This window comes from Geotrypetes seraphini, chromosome 9 (genome assembly GCF_902459505.1).
Source record: "Geotrypetes seraphini chromosome 9, aGeoSer1.1, whole genome shotgun sequence".
Classification (NCBI taxonomy): domain Eukaryota; kingdom Metazoa; phylum Chordata; class Amphibia; order Gymnophiona; family Dermophiidae; genus Geotrypetes; species Geotrypetes seraphini.
The window spans coordinates 168,370,374-168,388,561 of record NC_047092.1 but is presented as its reverse complement, the minus strand read 5'-3'; the positions used below and the strand labels follow the sequence as shown (position 1 = coordinate 168,388,561).

General features: G+C 45.4%; 1 protein-coding gene across 2 annotated transcripts in view; it reads right to left on the bottom strand.

Moving 5' to 3' along the window:
• SERPINI1 (serpin family I member 1) overlaps nt 1–18,188 on the bottom strand; it is a 65,824-nt gene that overhangs the window by 36,774 nt on the left and 10,862 nt on the right. For both annotated transcript variants that reach the window (XM_033958164.1, XM_033958165.1), the window contains exons 2-5: nt 16,436–16,695; nt 12,902–13,132; nt 9,045–9,239; nt 6,422–6,626 (exon numbers count right to left, since the gene is read on the bottom strand). In XM_033958164.1, coding sequence (XP_033814055.1) covers nt 6,422–6,626; nt 9,045–9,239; nt 12,902–13,132; nt 16,436–16,685 — 881 coding nt within the window. In that variant the 5' untranslated portion in view covers nt 16,686–16,695. The remainder of the gene's footprint in view (nt 1–6,421; nt 6,627–9,044; nt 9,240–12,901; nt 13,133–16,435; nt 16,696–18,188) is intronic.

Here is an 18,188-nt window from a genome sequence, read left to right as displayed (position 1 = left end):
GCGAAGACAGTGTCGGGTGCCCCGCTGGAACGGGCCCCCAAGCCGACCGTTGGTCCGATGGCCGGACTGCAGCCCTCCTCCGTTGGCTCTCCCCTGCTGGAATGGGGGAGGAGCGAAGACAGTGTCGGGTGCCCCGCTGGAACGGACCCCCGAGCCGACCGTTGGTCCGATGGCCGGACTGCAGCCCTCCTCCGTCAGCTCTCCCCTGCTTGAATGGGGGAGGAGCGAAGACAGTGTCAGGTGCCCCGCTGGAACGGGCCCCCGAGCCAACCGTTGGTCCGATGGCCAGACTGCAGCCTTCCTTTGTCGGCTCTCCTCTGCTGGAATGGGGGAGGAGCGAAGACAGTGTCGGGTGCCCTGCTGGAACGGGCCCCCGAGCCGACCGTTGGACCGATGGCCCGACTGCAGCCCTCCTCCGTCGGCTCTCCCCTGCTGAAATGGGGGAGGAGCAAAGATAATGTCGGGTGCCCCACTGGAACGGGCCCCCGAGCCCACCGTTGGTCCGATGGACGGACTGCAGCCCTCCTCCGTTGGCTCTCCCCTGCTGGAATGGGGGAGGAGCGAAGACAGTGTCAGGTGCCCCGCTGGAACGGGCCCCCGAGCCAACCGTTGGTCCGATGGCCAGACTGCAGCCTTCCTTTGTCGGCTCTCCTCTGCTGGAATGGGGGAGGAGCGAAGACAGTGTCGGGTGCCCTGCTGGAACAGGCCCCCGAGCCGACCGTTGGACCGATGGCCCGACTGCAGCCCTCCTCCGTCGGCTCTCCCCTGCTGAAATGGGGGAGGAGCAAAGATAATGTCGGGTGCCCCACTGGAACGGGCCCCCGAGCCCACCGTTGGTCCGATGGCCGGACTGCAGCCCTCCTCCGTCGGCGCTCCCCTGCTGGAATGGTGTTAGATGGTGTTACAGGGTTTGGTTTTGTTCTTTTACTTTTCCCATCTGTAGCAAATACAGTATCCAATGTAAGTTGTTTTCTTGAAGCCATCTGAAATCACTTTAGTTAAACTGAAGGGATTAAATAGTTATAAAATCTTTAGTGAGAATGTCCAGGGAGAGGAGCTCTGCACTCAAACTGCCATCCTCCTCGCCTCCAAGTTCCGGAATCTGACAGGATCATCAATTCCAGTTTCTTTTGTGTTTGCGCTGCTGTTTTCCTTGTGGAATCTCTTTGGTGGAACCCTCTTTTTGTTTTCTGTTCAGGTAATTAACTTATAAACCCCCTCTTTTACTAATGCTGACTTGTCCATTATATTATATGGACGAACCCTGCTTCCAAAGCCTTCCATCCCTGTGGGAGTCCCGTAGGCTAGAGGGGGTGTCCCCGTGGGATAGGGGGGATTCCCGCGGGACCCCCACGATCCCCGTTCCCGTGCAGACCTCTAGTTCATATTTCCATAAAAGGCCTGGCTGGCACCCCCTCCCCAACCACTACAGGAGGATCTTGAGGGGATGTCTTGTGGGCCACGGGGGGGGGGGTCTTTACTCCAGCGGCTGTTCTACCTAGCTGTACCATCGCAAACATGTTTTGCACTGGCCTGTTGTACGGTATGGCTAGGTAGACCATTTTTGACGACGAGAGTAGGATAGAACAGCAGCCCGATGCTCCTGGGCCACAGGAATAACGCTGCTTGCGATGTGGCTTGCAGGCAGCATTATTCCTATAGGACAGGATTCAACAACCTAGGTTACTGGGATACTGCAGGTTGCTGAATTCCTCCACCCCCCTTCCAAATGTCAAATGCAATTTGGATGCCCAATCTAATTCTCTAAGGTCTTCCTGTAATTTTTCCACAGTCCACATGTATTTTAACAACTTCAATAGTTTTGTGTCACGGAGATTACATAGAAACATAGAAATAGACGGCAGATAAGGGCCACGGCCCATCTAGTCTGCCCACCCCAATGACCCTCCCCTACCTTTCTCTGTGAATAGATCCCACGTGTCTGTCCCATTTGGCCTTAAAATCAGGCACGCTGCTGGCCTCAATAACCTGAAGTGGAAGACTATTCCAGCGATCAACCACTTTTTCAGTGAAAAAGAATTAGTGCAATCTTAAAAAAGAATGAATAAGCACCACAGGATCGGCTAACAATCACACCAGCCAGGAAAGAATGCAAATAAAGATGTATTTTGCTATCCGCTGCTTTGTGGTGAGGAAGGTAAGCAAGTATCCTTATTCCTCGCTAAACTGTTGCTGTAAAACAACATTTTGATCACCGTTGGTAGTGTCATTTTATGATAATAGTAGCTGCAGGTTGCAAATTATAGCCCAATCTACAGTTAACAGTGCATATTTTGTTAGATTAGCTCCTATAAAGCAGTGGTCTCAAACTTGCGGCCCGGGGGCCACATGCGGCCCACCAGGTACTATTTTGAGGCCCTCGGTATGTTGATCAGAATCACAAAAGTAAAATAAAACAGTTTGTTGCTCATATGTCTCTTTAGCTATAAATGACAATATTATTATTAAGACTTAAGGCTCCTTTTACAAAGCCGTGCTAGCGGGGTCAACGCGCGCTAACCCCCACACTGGCCAAAAACTGCCGCCTGCTCAAGAGGAGGCGGTAGCGGCTAGCGTGTCCGGCGGTTTAGCGCGCGTGCTATACCATGCGTTAAACCGCTAACGCGCCTTCGTAAAAGGAGCCCTTAGCCAAAAGGAAAGATTTATAAACTATAAAGAGTTTTACCTCATGCAAAATTGTCATTTCTTTAATAAGACATTAACTATTTTTTTTCTGAGGCCGCCCAAATACCTACAAATCCAAAATGTGGCCTTGCAAAGGGGTTTGGGGCCACTGTATTAGAGTGCTACATACTTCAGTTGCTATGAATGGATGTCCTCTCCCTAGCTCTAATATGTTAAAAGAAATGCATCATACTCCTTTCCTCTTGGAATCTATCAAAAGCCAACTGATGTAAATCTCTCTTGCACAACAGGCAACCAAATAAATTAGTGGCGTGTCTCAAGGATCAATCCTCTAGACTGCGCCGTTTCAATAGCATTGTGATGATGACTGCGAAAGGAGTTGGAAGGGGAAAAAAATTTGTCTTGTTGCAAATGGCTAACATCTTCCAACCCTGAAGGATTAAACAGGATGAGTGATCTATGGAAACTCAAGAAAAGGTCAAATGCTTGACAATTTAAGATTCACTGTTGAAAAATGTTGGAAAAAAAAAAAAAAAGAGAGAGAGAATTGCAAAGCCAGGGATTTGAGAAACCTGAGGGAATGGTGGTGCATGATATGTACGAAAGGCTGATTTGTACCAACACATCAAGATCACCAACTCATGATTTTCAAGTTGCAAAACAGGCTGTGAAATGCAGAGAGCGAGACAATCTCCCCCCCCCCCACCCCCCAAGAAAAGAGGAAATAATAAAAAAGAATCTGTATGCAGGTTTATTTTATCTCTCACCAATTGAACCTTACTTCTAAGAAAGGTATAATTTAACATACAAATTAAGGAATCAAGCTATCTTCTAGCATGGGGAATTGTCAGAGTTCTGCTACTTAAAGTGGGACAGTGACAATACAGATATATTGAGGTGCAATATGCCATTGCAGCAGTGGAACATAATTATTTGCCCAAGAGGTGTCGGTGGTTTTCAACCCACTGCTCTCAAAGCTCTTTGTGGTCACCCAGACACCGTTTAGCTTTTATCCACGTTCCTTTTGGAGCCTGGTTCTAATTCACAATATATTTTATAATCCACAAATGTGCCTCTAATCATTGAGTGGCTACTGTCCTGGACCCCCCCGAGGAAGGCGTCTTTAGCCGAAACACAGATCATGTTTGTGCACATGTGGATTTTAATGCAACTTCTTATTGACCGAATAAACGCCTGCTTCAAGAACATCTTCTCCAGTTTCTTTTGCTGTTGTTGGACTTTCATCCACTGTGGAACTGTTGGGTTTTTCTTCTTTTGCTGTTCACCCATTTTATTTAACATACACTATCACTGTTAGTAGCGTAATTGCATCATTTGACAGGCTTTTGCAATTTTTGCCAACTGCTGGCTTAAGATTTCTGGGGATCAAACTATGGTGATTAATCTGACTGATAAATGGCAAAAAAAATAACCAATTTTAAATCAAGTCAACTGCATAATGGCTTTCTACAGCCAAATGCCGGCTTGAAGTCAACATGTTATTGGCAGGTGTTGCACTGCTGTTTCGTACTTCGACTATCAAGGATCACTTCCAAGTTAGACAAGTAGGCCTTATGCGAATGAAGTTCTACGTACTTATTTTCTCCATCTGCACATGATTTGTCAACCTGGACCTTATTTCACGCCATCAAATTCATGCTCTCATAACAAGCAGACAATTACATACAAATTAGAAGGTAAGAATGGCCATACTGGGTCAGACAGATGGTCCATTCAACTTAGTATTCTGCTTCCAAGAGTGGCCAAGACAGGTCATATGTTCCTGGCAGAATCCCTAAAAGTAGCAAGATTCCAGAATCCTAAAGAGTCGCAACATTCCATACTACCAATCCCAGGGATAAGTAGTGCTTTTTCCAATGTCGATCTTAATAGCAGATTATGGACTTTTCCTCCAAAACTTGTGTAAACTTTTTTTAAACCCAGATATGCTAACTACTGGCCCCTCATCCTCTGGCAGGGAGTTCCAGAGTAGAGAATGACATGGTGACAAAATTCATCACCGTTCCCGTCCCCGCGAATAACCGCGGGAAACCACCTTCATGTCATTCTTTAAGGAGAGAGGGAAGAATCAGAGTATGAATAGCCACAACCACTGACCCGCAAGCTTTGCTTTGAAGAATGCTGGTGTAGAAGGACTGAGGTTGAAATTGACACTAAAAAAATGGCATGGGATTATTTCCCGCGGTTATCCGCGGGGATGGGAACGGTGATGAATTTTGTCACCGTGTCATTCTCTATCCAGAGCTTATCAATTTATTGAGTGAAAAAAATATATATATTTTCTCCTATTCATTTAAAAAGTATTATCATATAACTTCAAGGAGCGTCCTAGTCTTTGCACTTTTTGAAAGAGTAAACAAATTCAGATTTACCTGTTCCATTTCACTCATGATTTTGTAAATCTCTATTATAGCCCCCCACCTCGGACATCTCTTTTCCAAGCCTTCTTAAGGCTTTTCTCATACGAGAGGAGTTCCATCCATTAATAATCCTTGAAACAGAGGATTACAGTAAAATCTAATGGCAAAAGGATTCAACTACGTCAAAATACACTAACATATTTAACTGAATTGAAGAGACTTTGGTCACATTAGTGCCAGTTCTTGGAGGCTCACTTTGGTTACAAGTTGAAGCTAAACCCAAATTGGAGACTGTATCTGGCAAAGGACATAAGAAGATTTGAAGCTGTCCAGAGGAAGGCGACGGATATAGTAGGTTTGCATCAAAAGACATACGAGACTGGAATCCTTAAATATGTATACCCTAGAATAGAGGAAAGGAGGGACAGGGAAAATATGATTCAGACTAGAGAATGACATGGGGACAAATTTTTTGATGCCCTTATGATTTTAAAGTGTTTGAGGCTTGTGCAAGTGAGGACAGAGCTTGCAGGAATGGGGCAGAGACAGGAAAAGAACTCTCCGGGATGGGAAAATGAGTTCTTGCGGGGATGGGGAAAAATTTGTCCCCATGTCATTTTCTAATTCAGATGTTCAAATACTTGAAAGGTATTAACGTAGAACAAAAATCTTTTCCAGAGAAAGGAAAATGATAAAACAAGAGGGCATAATTTGAAGTTGAGGGGTGGTAGACTCAAGAGTAATGTTAGGAAATTCTTCTTTACGGAGAGGGTGGTTGATGTCTGGAATGTGCTCCCGAGGAAAATGGTGGAGAGGAAAACGGTGACAGAGTTCAAAAAAGCATGGAATAAAAATAGAGGATATCTAATTAGAAAATGAAGGATGTAAATTAAAGAACTAAAATCGGTATTGGACAGACCTGCATGACCTGTGTCCCCGTATATGGCCATTTGATTGATGATGGGCTGGGGAGGGTTTCGACGGCTAGGATGGTTTAGATGGGCTGGAGTGAACTTTGACGAAGATTTTAGTAGATGGAACCTAAACACAGTACCAGGCAGAGCTCTGGGTTTCTGGACCAAAAATATCTAGGAGAAAGGACAATTTACATTAAATCAGTAATTTAAAGAGAGGACCAGTCGGGTCTTTATCTGCCGTCATTTACTCTCTATGTTATCTCTAGATTATTTTATGTTCCTTAATTTGTAATAGATTTTTAGTCTCACATTTATTTGTATTCATGGATTGCTTTATTACTATGAACCAAGCAGCATATCAAAAGAATAAATAGCATACAACAAACACATCCTTCTGGGCAGCAATTCATGTCAGAAATCTTAATACTCCCTGTAGTTTTCTTCACTGTTTTAACCTAGAATATTCCAATGTCTCACCTCGGAAGATAAAGTTCCACTTTCTGTTTCCTTACAGATTTGCCCCACTCTGCAATTGATTGGGCTTTCAGAAGAGGCTCAAAGGCGATCAGGGGCACTTCTTGTCTGGAAAGTATTATCATCATACTTAACTCATCCCCTTCATATGGTATATCCAAAATTTGGAATGTGCCTCCTGCATCATTAGAGCCATCACTGATTTCCGCTGAAAAGAAAAGGATAAAAACATCCCTAAACTTTATTCATTTGAACTTGTCACACTGTAAGGAAGCTCAGAGACAAAGTAGATTACACTGAACATATTAAATCAGACAATAAGATGCCTTCTCCCTCTCTATCTCTCTCTCTTTTTTTTTTTTTTTATTATTAAAAGGGTCTTAAAATTACTCAGCATCTTATAGTTCTCAGGAATTCCAACCTATTGCACCAGTCACTGAAGATGGCAGAAGTGAGCATCAGACTTATGGAAAACCATTTTGAAGAGGTGGCGCCTGCCGGCAGGAGGGAATAGGCATCCTTCCAGCTGGCCTTGGACTGAGGTGTGGGGGGTTCTCGGGGGGGGGGGGGGGCGCAATGCCTCCTGATGGGGGAGGTTGTTAGAGGAGTGGGAATCATCGGTGGCGGGAGGGAGTGGGTATCCCTCCTGCCGTCCTTTAATTCGGGGGGTCTTTTTTTTATGTGCAGGTGTATTTTGCGTGTGTGCTGATCACTATCACAAGCAACTTATCATATGTAAATATAGTGACCCTCTGCAAACCTCATTTGCATGCACTGGTTTTTGAGAACGACTCGCCTTTTGTAAAATGTTATATTTACGACCACAATAGCGGTCTGTCGGATTTTATCGCAAAGTTTCAAGAATTTTCCTCCTCAGAGCGAAATTCTGTAAGGGCCGCCTAAAGTTAGGTGACAACCTGGGCCAACGAAACATCTTTTTACTTGGGAGGGCCAAATAAACCAAACTCTGTCTCTACCCCCAGTCTTCCAGGCTACTGATGCTGTATGGGATAAAAATTTGAAACTGCAGTTGCCCACCCCGATCCACTTCAGAATAATACAAAAAATTACAAGATGAAAACAGTTATCATGCCCAAAAGTTATCATCACGAACGAAAGGAAGCCCAAATTCTCCACAGTCAAAAAAATGGAAGCCCAAGAAACAAAAAGAAAAAACAAACAAACTGTGGAGTCCAATGAGCTCGACAAGGCGTTTATTTAAAACATCATAATATCAATAAAAGCAAAATAATCTCCACTTCACTGAGTGACTGACATATGGTGGAATGCAGACCCGGAGATTGTTTTGTTTTTACTGATTTTATGATATTTTAAAATAAACGCCTTGCCAAGCTCATTGGACTCCACAAAAATTACCACCACCTTGTAAAACAAAATTAAGGGCCTGTTTTACAAAGCCACGCTAGTGGCTGCAGCGCGGCAACAGCCCCGAAGCCCACAAAGATTTAAAGGCAACTACTATAAACTATAAAATTAGGTCACAAATAAAACAGTAGCATCAAATACACAAATCGTAATTAAAACTAGGAAAATAAAAATCAACATAAAAACCATCCATTATAAAAACCCTATTTTATTTATCATATATCGCCCACTGCTAACATTATCTACCCACTACGATCTCATTACTAGATAGGACTTCAATGAGAAACCAAGGTGGCAAGGGAGCCCCTTCTGGTGATTCAGACAGGTCGTGACCTATTTGGGCCGCCGCGGGAGCGGACTGCCGGGCAGGATGGACCTATGGTCTGACCCGGCGGAGGCACTGCTTATGTTCTTATGTTCATCCTCTCTTTCAACAATATCTACACACCGGAGACAATAAAAAAGTATACTAATATATACCCGACATCTTTAAATTCCATTCCAGCCCCCTTCCTAATCAATCATCATTTGTACATACCCCCAACATATTTAAATTGATTCCCAGCTCCCCCAGCATTGTTAAATTCTGTCCCAGCACCCCCTCCCCCCCACGGCAGTACCTTTAAATGTTGGAGGTTGGTGGACGGCTGCCTGCTGCTTATCGGCACGTCAAGGCAGGCAGCAGCCCTGCGAAGCACCAGCGACAGGCCCAATTAGGGAAGCGTCCGGGCCCAGGCATTAGCGTGCTTGTGTGCCGCGCGCCCCGACAAGCAGCAGGCAGCCGTCCACCGACCTCCAACATTTAAAGGTACTGCAGGGGTTTTTTTTTGTTATTTTTTGTATATTTGCTTCATAAGATGCTCCCTTATTTCCGCCCACTTTTTTTGGGGAAAAAAGTGCATCTTACAGTACCTTCTCTTCTCTCCTCTATATTAATGGAGGAAATTACATACTGCAAGATATGACCAGCAAATTTTATGAGTTGCTTACGTTTTTCAAACCCAGGATATACTGCCACAACTTATATAATAAAAAAAGAAAGAAAAAGAATAAAAGTTGCCTGCATCCTGAAAATGGCAAAGAGAGATCAGAATTAAGTATTTTTACACCACATTCGCTGTTGGTTTAATCATGACTTAAGTGCAACTACTGGGCAGACCCGATGGACCATTCAGGTCTTTTTCTGCTGCCAAATACTATGTTAGTAGGTGACGACATTCAAGGTCTTTCTATTGCTTACCATAATAAAATTCGCCCTCTTGGAACATCATTGGGACTTGAACTTCGGTTTCATCATCTTTAGTAAATGTAAAAGCCTTGGTGTTCTCAGGCCTGAACTGTGATTTCCAGATTCCCTTAAAGTACACAGCATTAACAAGGGCAAGCTCTGTACGATCATCAAAATCTCCTGATGAAAAGACATCACTTATATGGTCTGCAAGATTTAAAAAAAGAAAAAAAAAAGAAAAAAGGAGGATTTAAATAAGTTATTCCTCTATGAAAATTTGCATTAGAGCATGTAAAACTTTGCCGAGTCTATATAATAAAACCCTAAGCGTGCATGCGCACTTAGGGTTTCGTGTTACCTGCCGCCGTGTTTTCTGATCCGTGGTCGGATTCTATTTTAGAACACGGCGGCAGGGAACACTCTGGCCACCCCCCTCCTCCTGCCTTCACTCACCAACCGCTGGAGAAGCGCAGGCAAGCTCTCTCCCTGCATGTGTCCTGGCCGCCCCGATTGCCCTCCGTGACTGTATTCGGCGGCGGGGGAGGCAGCTCTCAGTCCTTCCTGCCAGGCGTTGCCGGAGGAACGTCTCTAATCTTCCCGCAGCGGACCCGGGGGGGGGGGAGGGGGGTGCTGACATTGTGCCTTAGAGCCTGGGCACGAGCTGGCCATGGCTCTCAGCGCGGGTCTGAAGGCGGGTCGCTGAACGCAAAAAAGCTCCTTGTGGCTGGAAGCCTTCGTCAGCTCGCTGAATGCAGTTATGGTGCGCGGCCCCCTTTGCTTCTCGCCTTGCTGTGAGGAGGGGGGAAGCCGCGGGCCTTTAAATGCTCTGGGTTTGGAGCTGGGGCTGAAAATTTGGGGACAAGTGAGGGAAGGAGGCTTTACTAGCACCCGTTAATGTAACGGGCTTAAACACTAGTATGTTATATTACTGTAATATATTACATTACATTAGGGATTTCTATTCCGCCATTACCTTGCGGTTCAAGGCAGATTATAAAAGAGTTATCAAAGATGTATTACAAAAGCTATCTGGTCGATTTCAAGGAAAATACAGAGTAGAGCTGGTTGTTTTGGGGTTGGGGGTTTAGTGGAAGAAGGAATTAAACTTGCTTTAAGTATTTTTCAGGGACTTCTTGAAAAGTATGGTCTTTATTTCTTTTCTAAATGCTTTGTAGTCTGGGGACGCTATCAGTAGATTGGAGATTTGGTTGTCCAGTTTAGCTGCTTGGGTAGGCTAGGAGGCCATCATATAGGGCTCCTTTTACGAAGCCGCGTTAGCGGTTTTAGCGCACGCAGCTTTTTAGCGCGAGCTAAACCCACGCTACACGGCTAGAATCAATGCCAGCTCAATGGCAGTTTAGCGCGCGTTAAACCACTAACGCGCCTTCGTAAAAGGAGCCCATAGTCTTTTCCGTTTAACTTCTTTGATTGGGGGGTTGTGAGTTTTCCTAGTTGTGGTTGAGGTGGTTTGTATGAGGCAGTTGTTCAGGCAGGTTGGGCTGTCTCCGTATAAAGTTTTGAATACACTTGTCCCTCGTCATTCGCGGGGGATACAGGCAGAGCCGGACCGCGAATGCCGAAAAACCACAATTATCCGGCTCTGACCCACCCCCATCTCCCTGCTGCTTTCCCGGCCTTACCTGGTGGTCTAGAGGGCTTTCGGGGCAGGAGCAATTTTCCTACGCTCCTGCCCCGTGCAGATCGCCATCAGGAAATGGCTGTAGGGAGTTCCCGACGTAGTCTCAACAGACTACGGGAACTCCCAGCAGCCATTTCCTCATGGCGATCTGCACGGGGCAGGAGCGTAGGAAGATCGCTCCTGCCCCGAAAGCCCTCTAGACCACCAGGTAAGGCCGGGAAGGCAGCAGGGAGGAAAAAAAAGATGGATTTTTTTTTTACATTAAGATTGGTTTTTTTATTTTCCCCCTCCCCAGAAAAAATCGCGATTATATGAAATCGCGAGTGCAGGAACCGCGAATGGGGAGGGGGAAGTGTAGTAGACAATAGAATTTAAATTATATTCTTTTGACATATATCCTGACAAATCTTCCTAAGGTAGAGTTCAAGGCGGGTTACAGATATTAGTCTTACATAGAACTATTTACTTTATACAATACATATCTACGATCAGAATTACATAGAACTATTTTCTACAATACTTAACGATCAGATTGTTGTTTTAGCATACACTTAAATTCATAAAGTTGCAATATTGTGTTCAGAGATAGGGATTACAAGGTTTTTCAGTTTTATAGGGTAGACTTTTGGTGGAGTCTAGTTTAAGTTGCACCCCTCTTTGAGGTTCATGAAGAGACTTGTTTTTCAGTTGGTGTTTTTTTTCCAAAAGGCGGGTGGAGGTGGGGATTCATCAATGTGTTGTACCGTTACTGTGTGTTCTACGGCACTCCTAAACATCCTTTTCCCTCAGAGCAAATTCCATTTACAGTACTTCCCCCGATATTCGTGGGGGTTCTGTTCCAGGAACCGCTGCGAATCTTGAAAAACCGCAAATACGATTTTTCATGGGGGAGACCGAAGAGGGCAGCGGGAGAGCAGCCGGAGCGCCGTGAGTGCAGGAAATCACTCGCGGTATGCTCCAACCGCTTCTTCCTGCACTAAGTCGGGCCTTATCCTATCAGGAGCTGCATGTCAAAGCAGCTCCTGATTAGAGAGTTGCGCAGGGACAGAAATCCCACCCATTCTCGCCCGTCCCTGCCAGGATCCTCTCCGTCCCCACCCATCCCCGTCAGGATCCTCTCCGTCCCCACCCGTCCCCACAAGGAATTACCTCCATCCCCACCCGTTCTCATAAAAAGCAGCAATTACTTCCAACAGGATCATCAATTCTACAGTTTCTTTTGTGTTTGCGCTACTGTTTTCCTTGTGGAATCTCTTTGGTGGAGCCCTTTTTTTGTTTTCTGTTCAGGTAATTAACTTATAAACCCCCTCTTTTACTAAGGCTGACGTGTCCATTATATTATATGGACGAACCCTGCTTCCAAAGCCTTCCATCCCCGTGGGAGTCCTGTTGGCTAGAGGGGGGTCCCCGTGGGAGTCCCCGCGCATTTCCGCGATCCCCGTTCCCATGCAGGCCTCTACTCCTGATTGGATAAGGCCCGACTTAGTGCAGGAAGAGGCGGTCGGAGCATACCGGGAGTGATTTCCTGCACTTGCAGTGCTCCGGCTGCTCACTCCTGCCTCTCCCGCTGCCCTCTCCTTGTTGGCGGTTCATGGTCAGAAAATACCTCGAATGACCGGGACTGCGAACCGCCTACCGCGAACGACAGGGGGAACACTGTACCACTATCATTTGTCTCATTTCACTTAACTAGTTTTTAATGTATATAAAATATACAGAATCTGGCCCTGATCGAGGGGGCTGTGTAAAGGAAGGTCACTCAAATTCTTTATTTAGCCTTTGATCCACGTTTCTTTGCCTTAGGACTTTTCAGGGACCCCTGAGGAAGACAGGGTAGTCGAAACACGGACCATGTTGGGTCCTTAGTTCCCATTCTTTGGGTCCTAGGGCTCCTTTTACAAAGGCACGCTAGCGGTTTAACGCGCATAATAGCGCACGCTTAGCCGCTACCACCTCCTCTTGAGCAGGCGGTAGTTTTTGGCCAGCGCGGGAGTTAGCGCGTGATGAAGTCATGCGCGTTAACCCCACTAGCGCGGCTTTGTAAATGGAGCCCTTTAATACGTAAACTTGCAACCCGTTCTGAGCTCTCCTGGGAGGATGGGGTATAAAACCAAATAAATAAATGCAAAATCTTTATGCTGTGTTGGGATTTTAAGCTTTTTTTGTGAGGGGGGGGAGGGGGAGAGGAATATTTCTACATCAGCACAAAGAAAAAGTATCTGAAACTTACTACTTGTGTGATTCTCCACCCAATGGTTGATAAGGTTGGCTACAATTGCGTCCTGTTTAAAATCTACATTTTCTATATGTGCGCTGAAGTATTTTTCCATCAGTTGTACAAAAGTGTCATGGAGATGAAATCCATTCTGTACGTAGAGAGCGTTGGCAATGTTCACGGTATAGGGGTTTTCCACTTTTGTTAGTTTTTTGGAAAGATCATTTAAAAATCCAAACTCTTCACCTACAGAAACAGACAATGTGTAGTAAGGAAAAAAAAAATATACAACGAATAAAACATGCATAATTTATATATACAAATATAAGGGAGCCAAAAGCACACTACACTCAAATAAGAAGAATCCATATTTTGATGAATTACAGTGTCTCTGGATTTGCAGTTTTTTCTTCTTTTTGCAGGCTGCCTGAACCTCCCCATACCTTACCTGGTGGTCTAGCAGCGACACGGATCATCCTACGCTCCTGCCCCTTGCAGAGCTGTCATCAAAATGGCTGCTGTGAGTTCCCGTTGTAATCTCGAAAAAAATCAATCCTGGCTATTTTGGGTATTGGGCCACACTAGAGAATGACACGGGGAAAAAAAATCTGTCCCCGTCACTTCCCCGTCCCCTTCACCACCATTCCCTTCACCGCCACTGCCAACCCATTCACCGCCCCGTCACCATCCCCGCAGCATCCATATAGGCCTCAGTACTGCAATATTTAGCTTATTCCTTTCTTATAAATCAAAGTTCTGGCTGCTGAACTAGAGAAAGATGTTCAGCTGGCAGGGCTTTGTTTATAAATTTTTATCAACACAACTAATATACTACTTTATCCTAAAGCAAAAAATAAATAAATAAATAGAATTTTTTTTTCTACCTTTGTTGTCTGGTTTCTGCTTTCCACATCTCATTCAATTCCTTCCATCCACTGTGTGTCTTCTCTCTGCATCTCCCAATTGCTGTTACTGTGCCTCACCCTTCACCCCCCCCCCAATTGGTCTAGTACCCATCTTCTTCCCTCCGTTCCCCCATAGTCTGGCATCTGTCTTCTTCACTTCCAGCGTCTTTTCCCCACTCTGTCTTCCACATTTCCCTTCAGGGTCTGTTCCTCTCTACCCTCTTTCAATGTCTATTCTATTCCTTTCTTCCACCACCCTTCCCTCCCTCCTTCACCATCTGTTCCTTTCTACCACCCTTCAGCTTCTCTCGCGTGGCTTTTCTATCTACCTCCCTCCCTCCCTCTTATTTTCGTGGCACGTTACAATGTAATTTGTGCAAGCCACTAGAGCCTGCGAGCTCGGTCCCTGTCCCATCCCTACAAACCATCTCGCTTCTGTGTTTCTATTTTCCCCATTTCTAATATCTCCCCTATGTATCTGGCATTGCCCCCCCCCCCCCCTGTGTCCATATACCATCCCCATGGCATGTCCCCTTTATGTCTCTGTCCCTATGCCCCATGCACATAATTTCCCCTCTTTCTGTTACCTTCCTGTGTCCATATTTCCCCTATCTTCCTCCTCCATACCAGTGTGTCTCTTCTTTTCAACCCCATCTAGCTTCTCTTCCTCTTTCTTTCTCCCCCCCCTGTTTCCAGCATCTGGCTCACCTGCCTGTCCTCCCCTTTCTTTCCTGCTGTGGGTTTCTTTCTTTCCCTTTTCATCCCCTTGGACCAGAATCTTTTTCCCTTTCACTCCCTCCTTCCTAGTGTGAGCCAGGAACACGCGCGATCGCGCGGTCCAGCAGCCCCCACCCACCCAATCGCAGCGTTTAGCCATCTCCCTCCCTCCACCTCACCTTATATGCCAAGTTTGCCGGCTTTCTTTTTCCTGAGCCGCACGTGGGGCTGCGCGAGTTGATCAATCTTCTCCTCTCCTGCAACTTCCTATTTCCGGTTGCATCAGAGGAGAAGATTGATCAACTCGCGCAGCCATGCGTGTGCGGCTTTTTGAACGCATGCAGCTCAGGAAAAAGAAAGCCGGCAAACTTGGCATATAAGGTGAGGTGGAGTGAGGGAGCTGGCTAAACGCTGCGATCGGGCGGGTGGGGGCTGCTGGACTGCACGATCCTTGATGCCTCACTGCAGAAACAAGACCATTCACCGCTCCACGGGGCGGTGAATGGCCTTGTCCCCGTCCCTGCAGCAACTACTATTTTTCATTCCCCATTTCGGCGGGTTACCCGCAGCTACTCGCGGCTAGCCGCGGGTAACAACCACCGTGTCATTCTCTAGGCCACACAGAAGTGATATTGGAAAGAGTTGGGGAAAAGCAAGCTGTGATGTGGTTGCTTGCAATATTTAGGAGCAGTGCCCACAAAACTAAGCAGGTATATAGAACTGTACAAACAGTAGTTCTAACTGTTCTTGCTTAGCTATGCATGTATTGGCCCTTGCATAACTTGCAGCATTCTAATTCCCCGCTGCACATACCCCCAGCCAGGCCTATTTGCTCGATTCCTGGTTGTGTAGCAGCAGTAAAAACAATGTCCACTCGCTCCTGCCCATCACAGCTGCAGAGTACCGAGACTGCCACTAGAGGTCAAAGCAGCCACTGAGAAGGGGTAGCTGTGTCAGGCAGGAGTCAACGGACATCATTCCTGACCAACAACCAGGGATCAGGTACAGGCCTGGGGAGGGGGGTTCTTGATATTCCTGGGAGGGAGGAATGTTGGGACCTGGCCAAATTCGCTTAAGTAGGCCCAGGCTGAATATCAGCCAGTTCCCACATGAATTCCAATGGCCTGTTTGAGACCTGCCAGACACCAATATTCAGTGCGTATTTTGAATATCAGATCTTCCTTTAGCCAGCGCCGGTCAGCATTTACAAAACCGCTGACTATCGCCGACTAAATATTGACTAACATATGCTTTGGATTAAAAACAAGATATAAATGGATTTCAGCCTAACACACTAGAAAATATCCAGTGTAATGACCACTATTTTTTTTCTGAATGGGCTCAACTATTATTTTTCTTTACCAAAGGAGAATAAAAAGACCAAGTGGTGAAGTCCATTAAATTGGTACAAGTAGTGCCTAGTATCCTAGGAAATCAGGAATTCTCCCCGGGGGTACCTGCAACAAGACACTTTACTAAATAAAAATACTACTTATTGCACATGTGCATGAATTGTTACTTACTAAGAGGTCATTTTATTGTATAGTATGCTAATAAATTTAGCGCATACCAATTATTTATTCATCCATCAAGGGGAGCAAGACACTTTATTAAATAAAAATACTGCTTATTGCACATGTGCATGAATTGTTACTTACTAAGAGGTCATTTTATTGTATAGTATGCTAATAAATTTAGTGCATACCAATTATTATTAATTCATCATGGGGAGCTAACTAATTTAGTGCACGCTAAATACTAAGGCACCCATTATATTCCTATGGGTATCTTAGCATTTAGCATGCGCTAATCATTAGCATGCGCTATATCGGTTAGCTCACCTTAGTGAAAGGACCCCCCAAGTGTTGGAGCTTGCAATCTATCCTAGAATTAAATATACATCTAAAAACCTTTAATAAAACAATACCATTTTTGAAGGAGTCGTATCCCAGAATGTGTTTAATTTCCTTCAGGGTGGATCCATGGGCTGCAAGCTCTAGCATTCCTAAAGCGATACAAATACTCAAGGGGGAAAAGATAATATTCTCATTTTCGCCTGTTTTTCGCAGTTTATGGTAAATATTTACTGCCAACTCAGTCATGGTATCCTTGGGTGCATTTGCACTGAAGGTCACAGTGTGCAAAATCAGCAACGACAATAATCCAAGGAAGTTCATTGCTCAAGGTCTGAAAGAGAGGCTCAAATTAGGAACATTGAAAAGTTATGAAAACAAAGAACACAAGATCACTTGACAACATAAGTCCTACATTTTGTTTGAGGGTGGCAAACTATTTTCTAAACATGTTAAAGACACAAACCATATACTTTTTATACAGACAAAGAACTCCCATCTTTAAAATAGGTGACCCCTCTTTCCTATATAGCAAGTACAACGGGATGGGTCGATAGGCTAGAGTGAGCTTGGATGGCAACTTCAGCATTTGGAATCTAGGACAATACCAGACTTTACAGTCTACAGTCCAGAAATATCAATGAAGTGACAAGTTAATGTAATCATGTATTTTAATGGCCAAGCTTATTTTCGCTAAAGGCAAGTTCGACCACGTCTCCCCACTCCTGTCCAAACTTCACTGGCTCCCAGTTCACTCCAGAGTCCTCTTTAAATGTGCCTGTTTAGCTTTCAAGATCCTACATGGCATCCTCCCTAATTCCACTAGATCCTCCCAAAAACTGAAATTATCATTCCCCTCTGCAAAAGGTATATCCCACGTAGGAAAACTAGGAACATCCCTCCCCTTTAGAACCACAGAACTCTGGAACAACCTCACATCCCCGCTCAGAATTTCAAGCTCCCTCCAATCCTTCCGCAAACACCTGAAAATTTGGCTCTTTTCAAAAATCTAACTCCTCCCGCTCTTTGGTACCCTGACCTTCTTTATCTTCCTAGCTCCTTTCCTATAACCCTTCATTGTAGCTCCTTTTCAACCTAACCCTGTAAACCGTGCTGAGCTCTACGCTTGTGGAGATGGTGCGGTATACAAACCTAAGGTTTAGTTTAGTTTAGAACTAATGGACAGACTGGATGGACTGTTCGGGTCTTTATCTGCCGTCATTTACTATGTTACCTGGCAGAAACCCAAAGAGTAGCAACATTTCAGAGCTGAGATTGTGATGTCATAATGCCTCATTCCACCAATGCCTAAGAGCCAACCTCAGCAGTGATGTCACAATGGCTTGATTAGAAGGTAACTTCAGCATTTGGAACCTAGGAAATACCAGACTTTACAGTCTATGGCCCAGAAATATCAAAGACGAGACAAGTTAATCTAAGGGAGCCGGACCACGAGGCAGACCTCGGCAGCGTTTTTGGTTTTTTTTTTTCTCTCTTTTTCTTTGCAGGATCAGCAGGAGAGGCAGAGGGGAGATAGCCTGATCCAGAGAGGCAGAGGGGAGACAGCCGAAGCGAGGAGAGGCAGAGGAGCGGAAGCCTGATCGGGGTCGAGGCGAGAGAAAGCTCCGCCCACCCCCACCGCGTCAGAGGTCGCATCGGTGCCGGGCTCCCCCTTTAAGAAGAAGGGAGCCGGACCACGAGGCAGACCTCGGCAGCGTTTTTGGTTTTTTTTTTTTCTCTCTTTTTCTTTGCAGGATCAGCAGGAGAGGCAGAGGGGAGATAGCCTGATCCAGAGAGGCAGAGGGGAGACAGCCGAAGCGAGGAGAG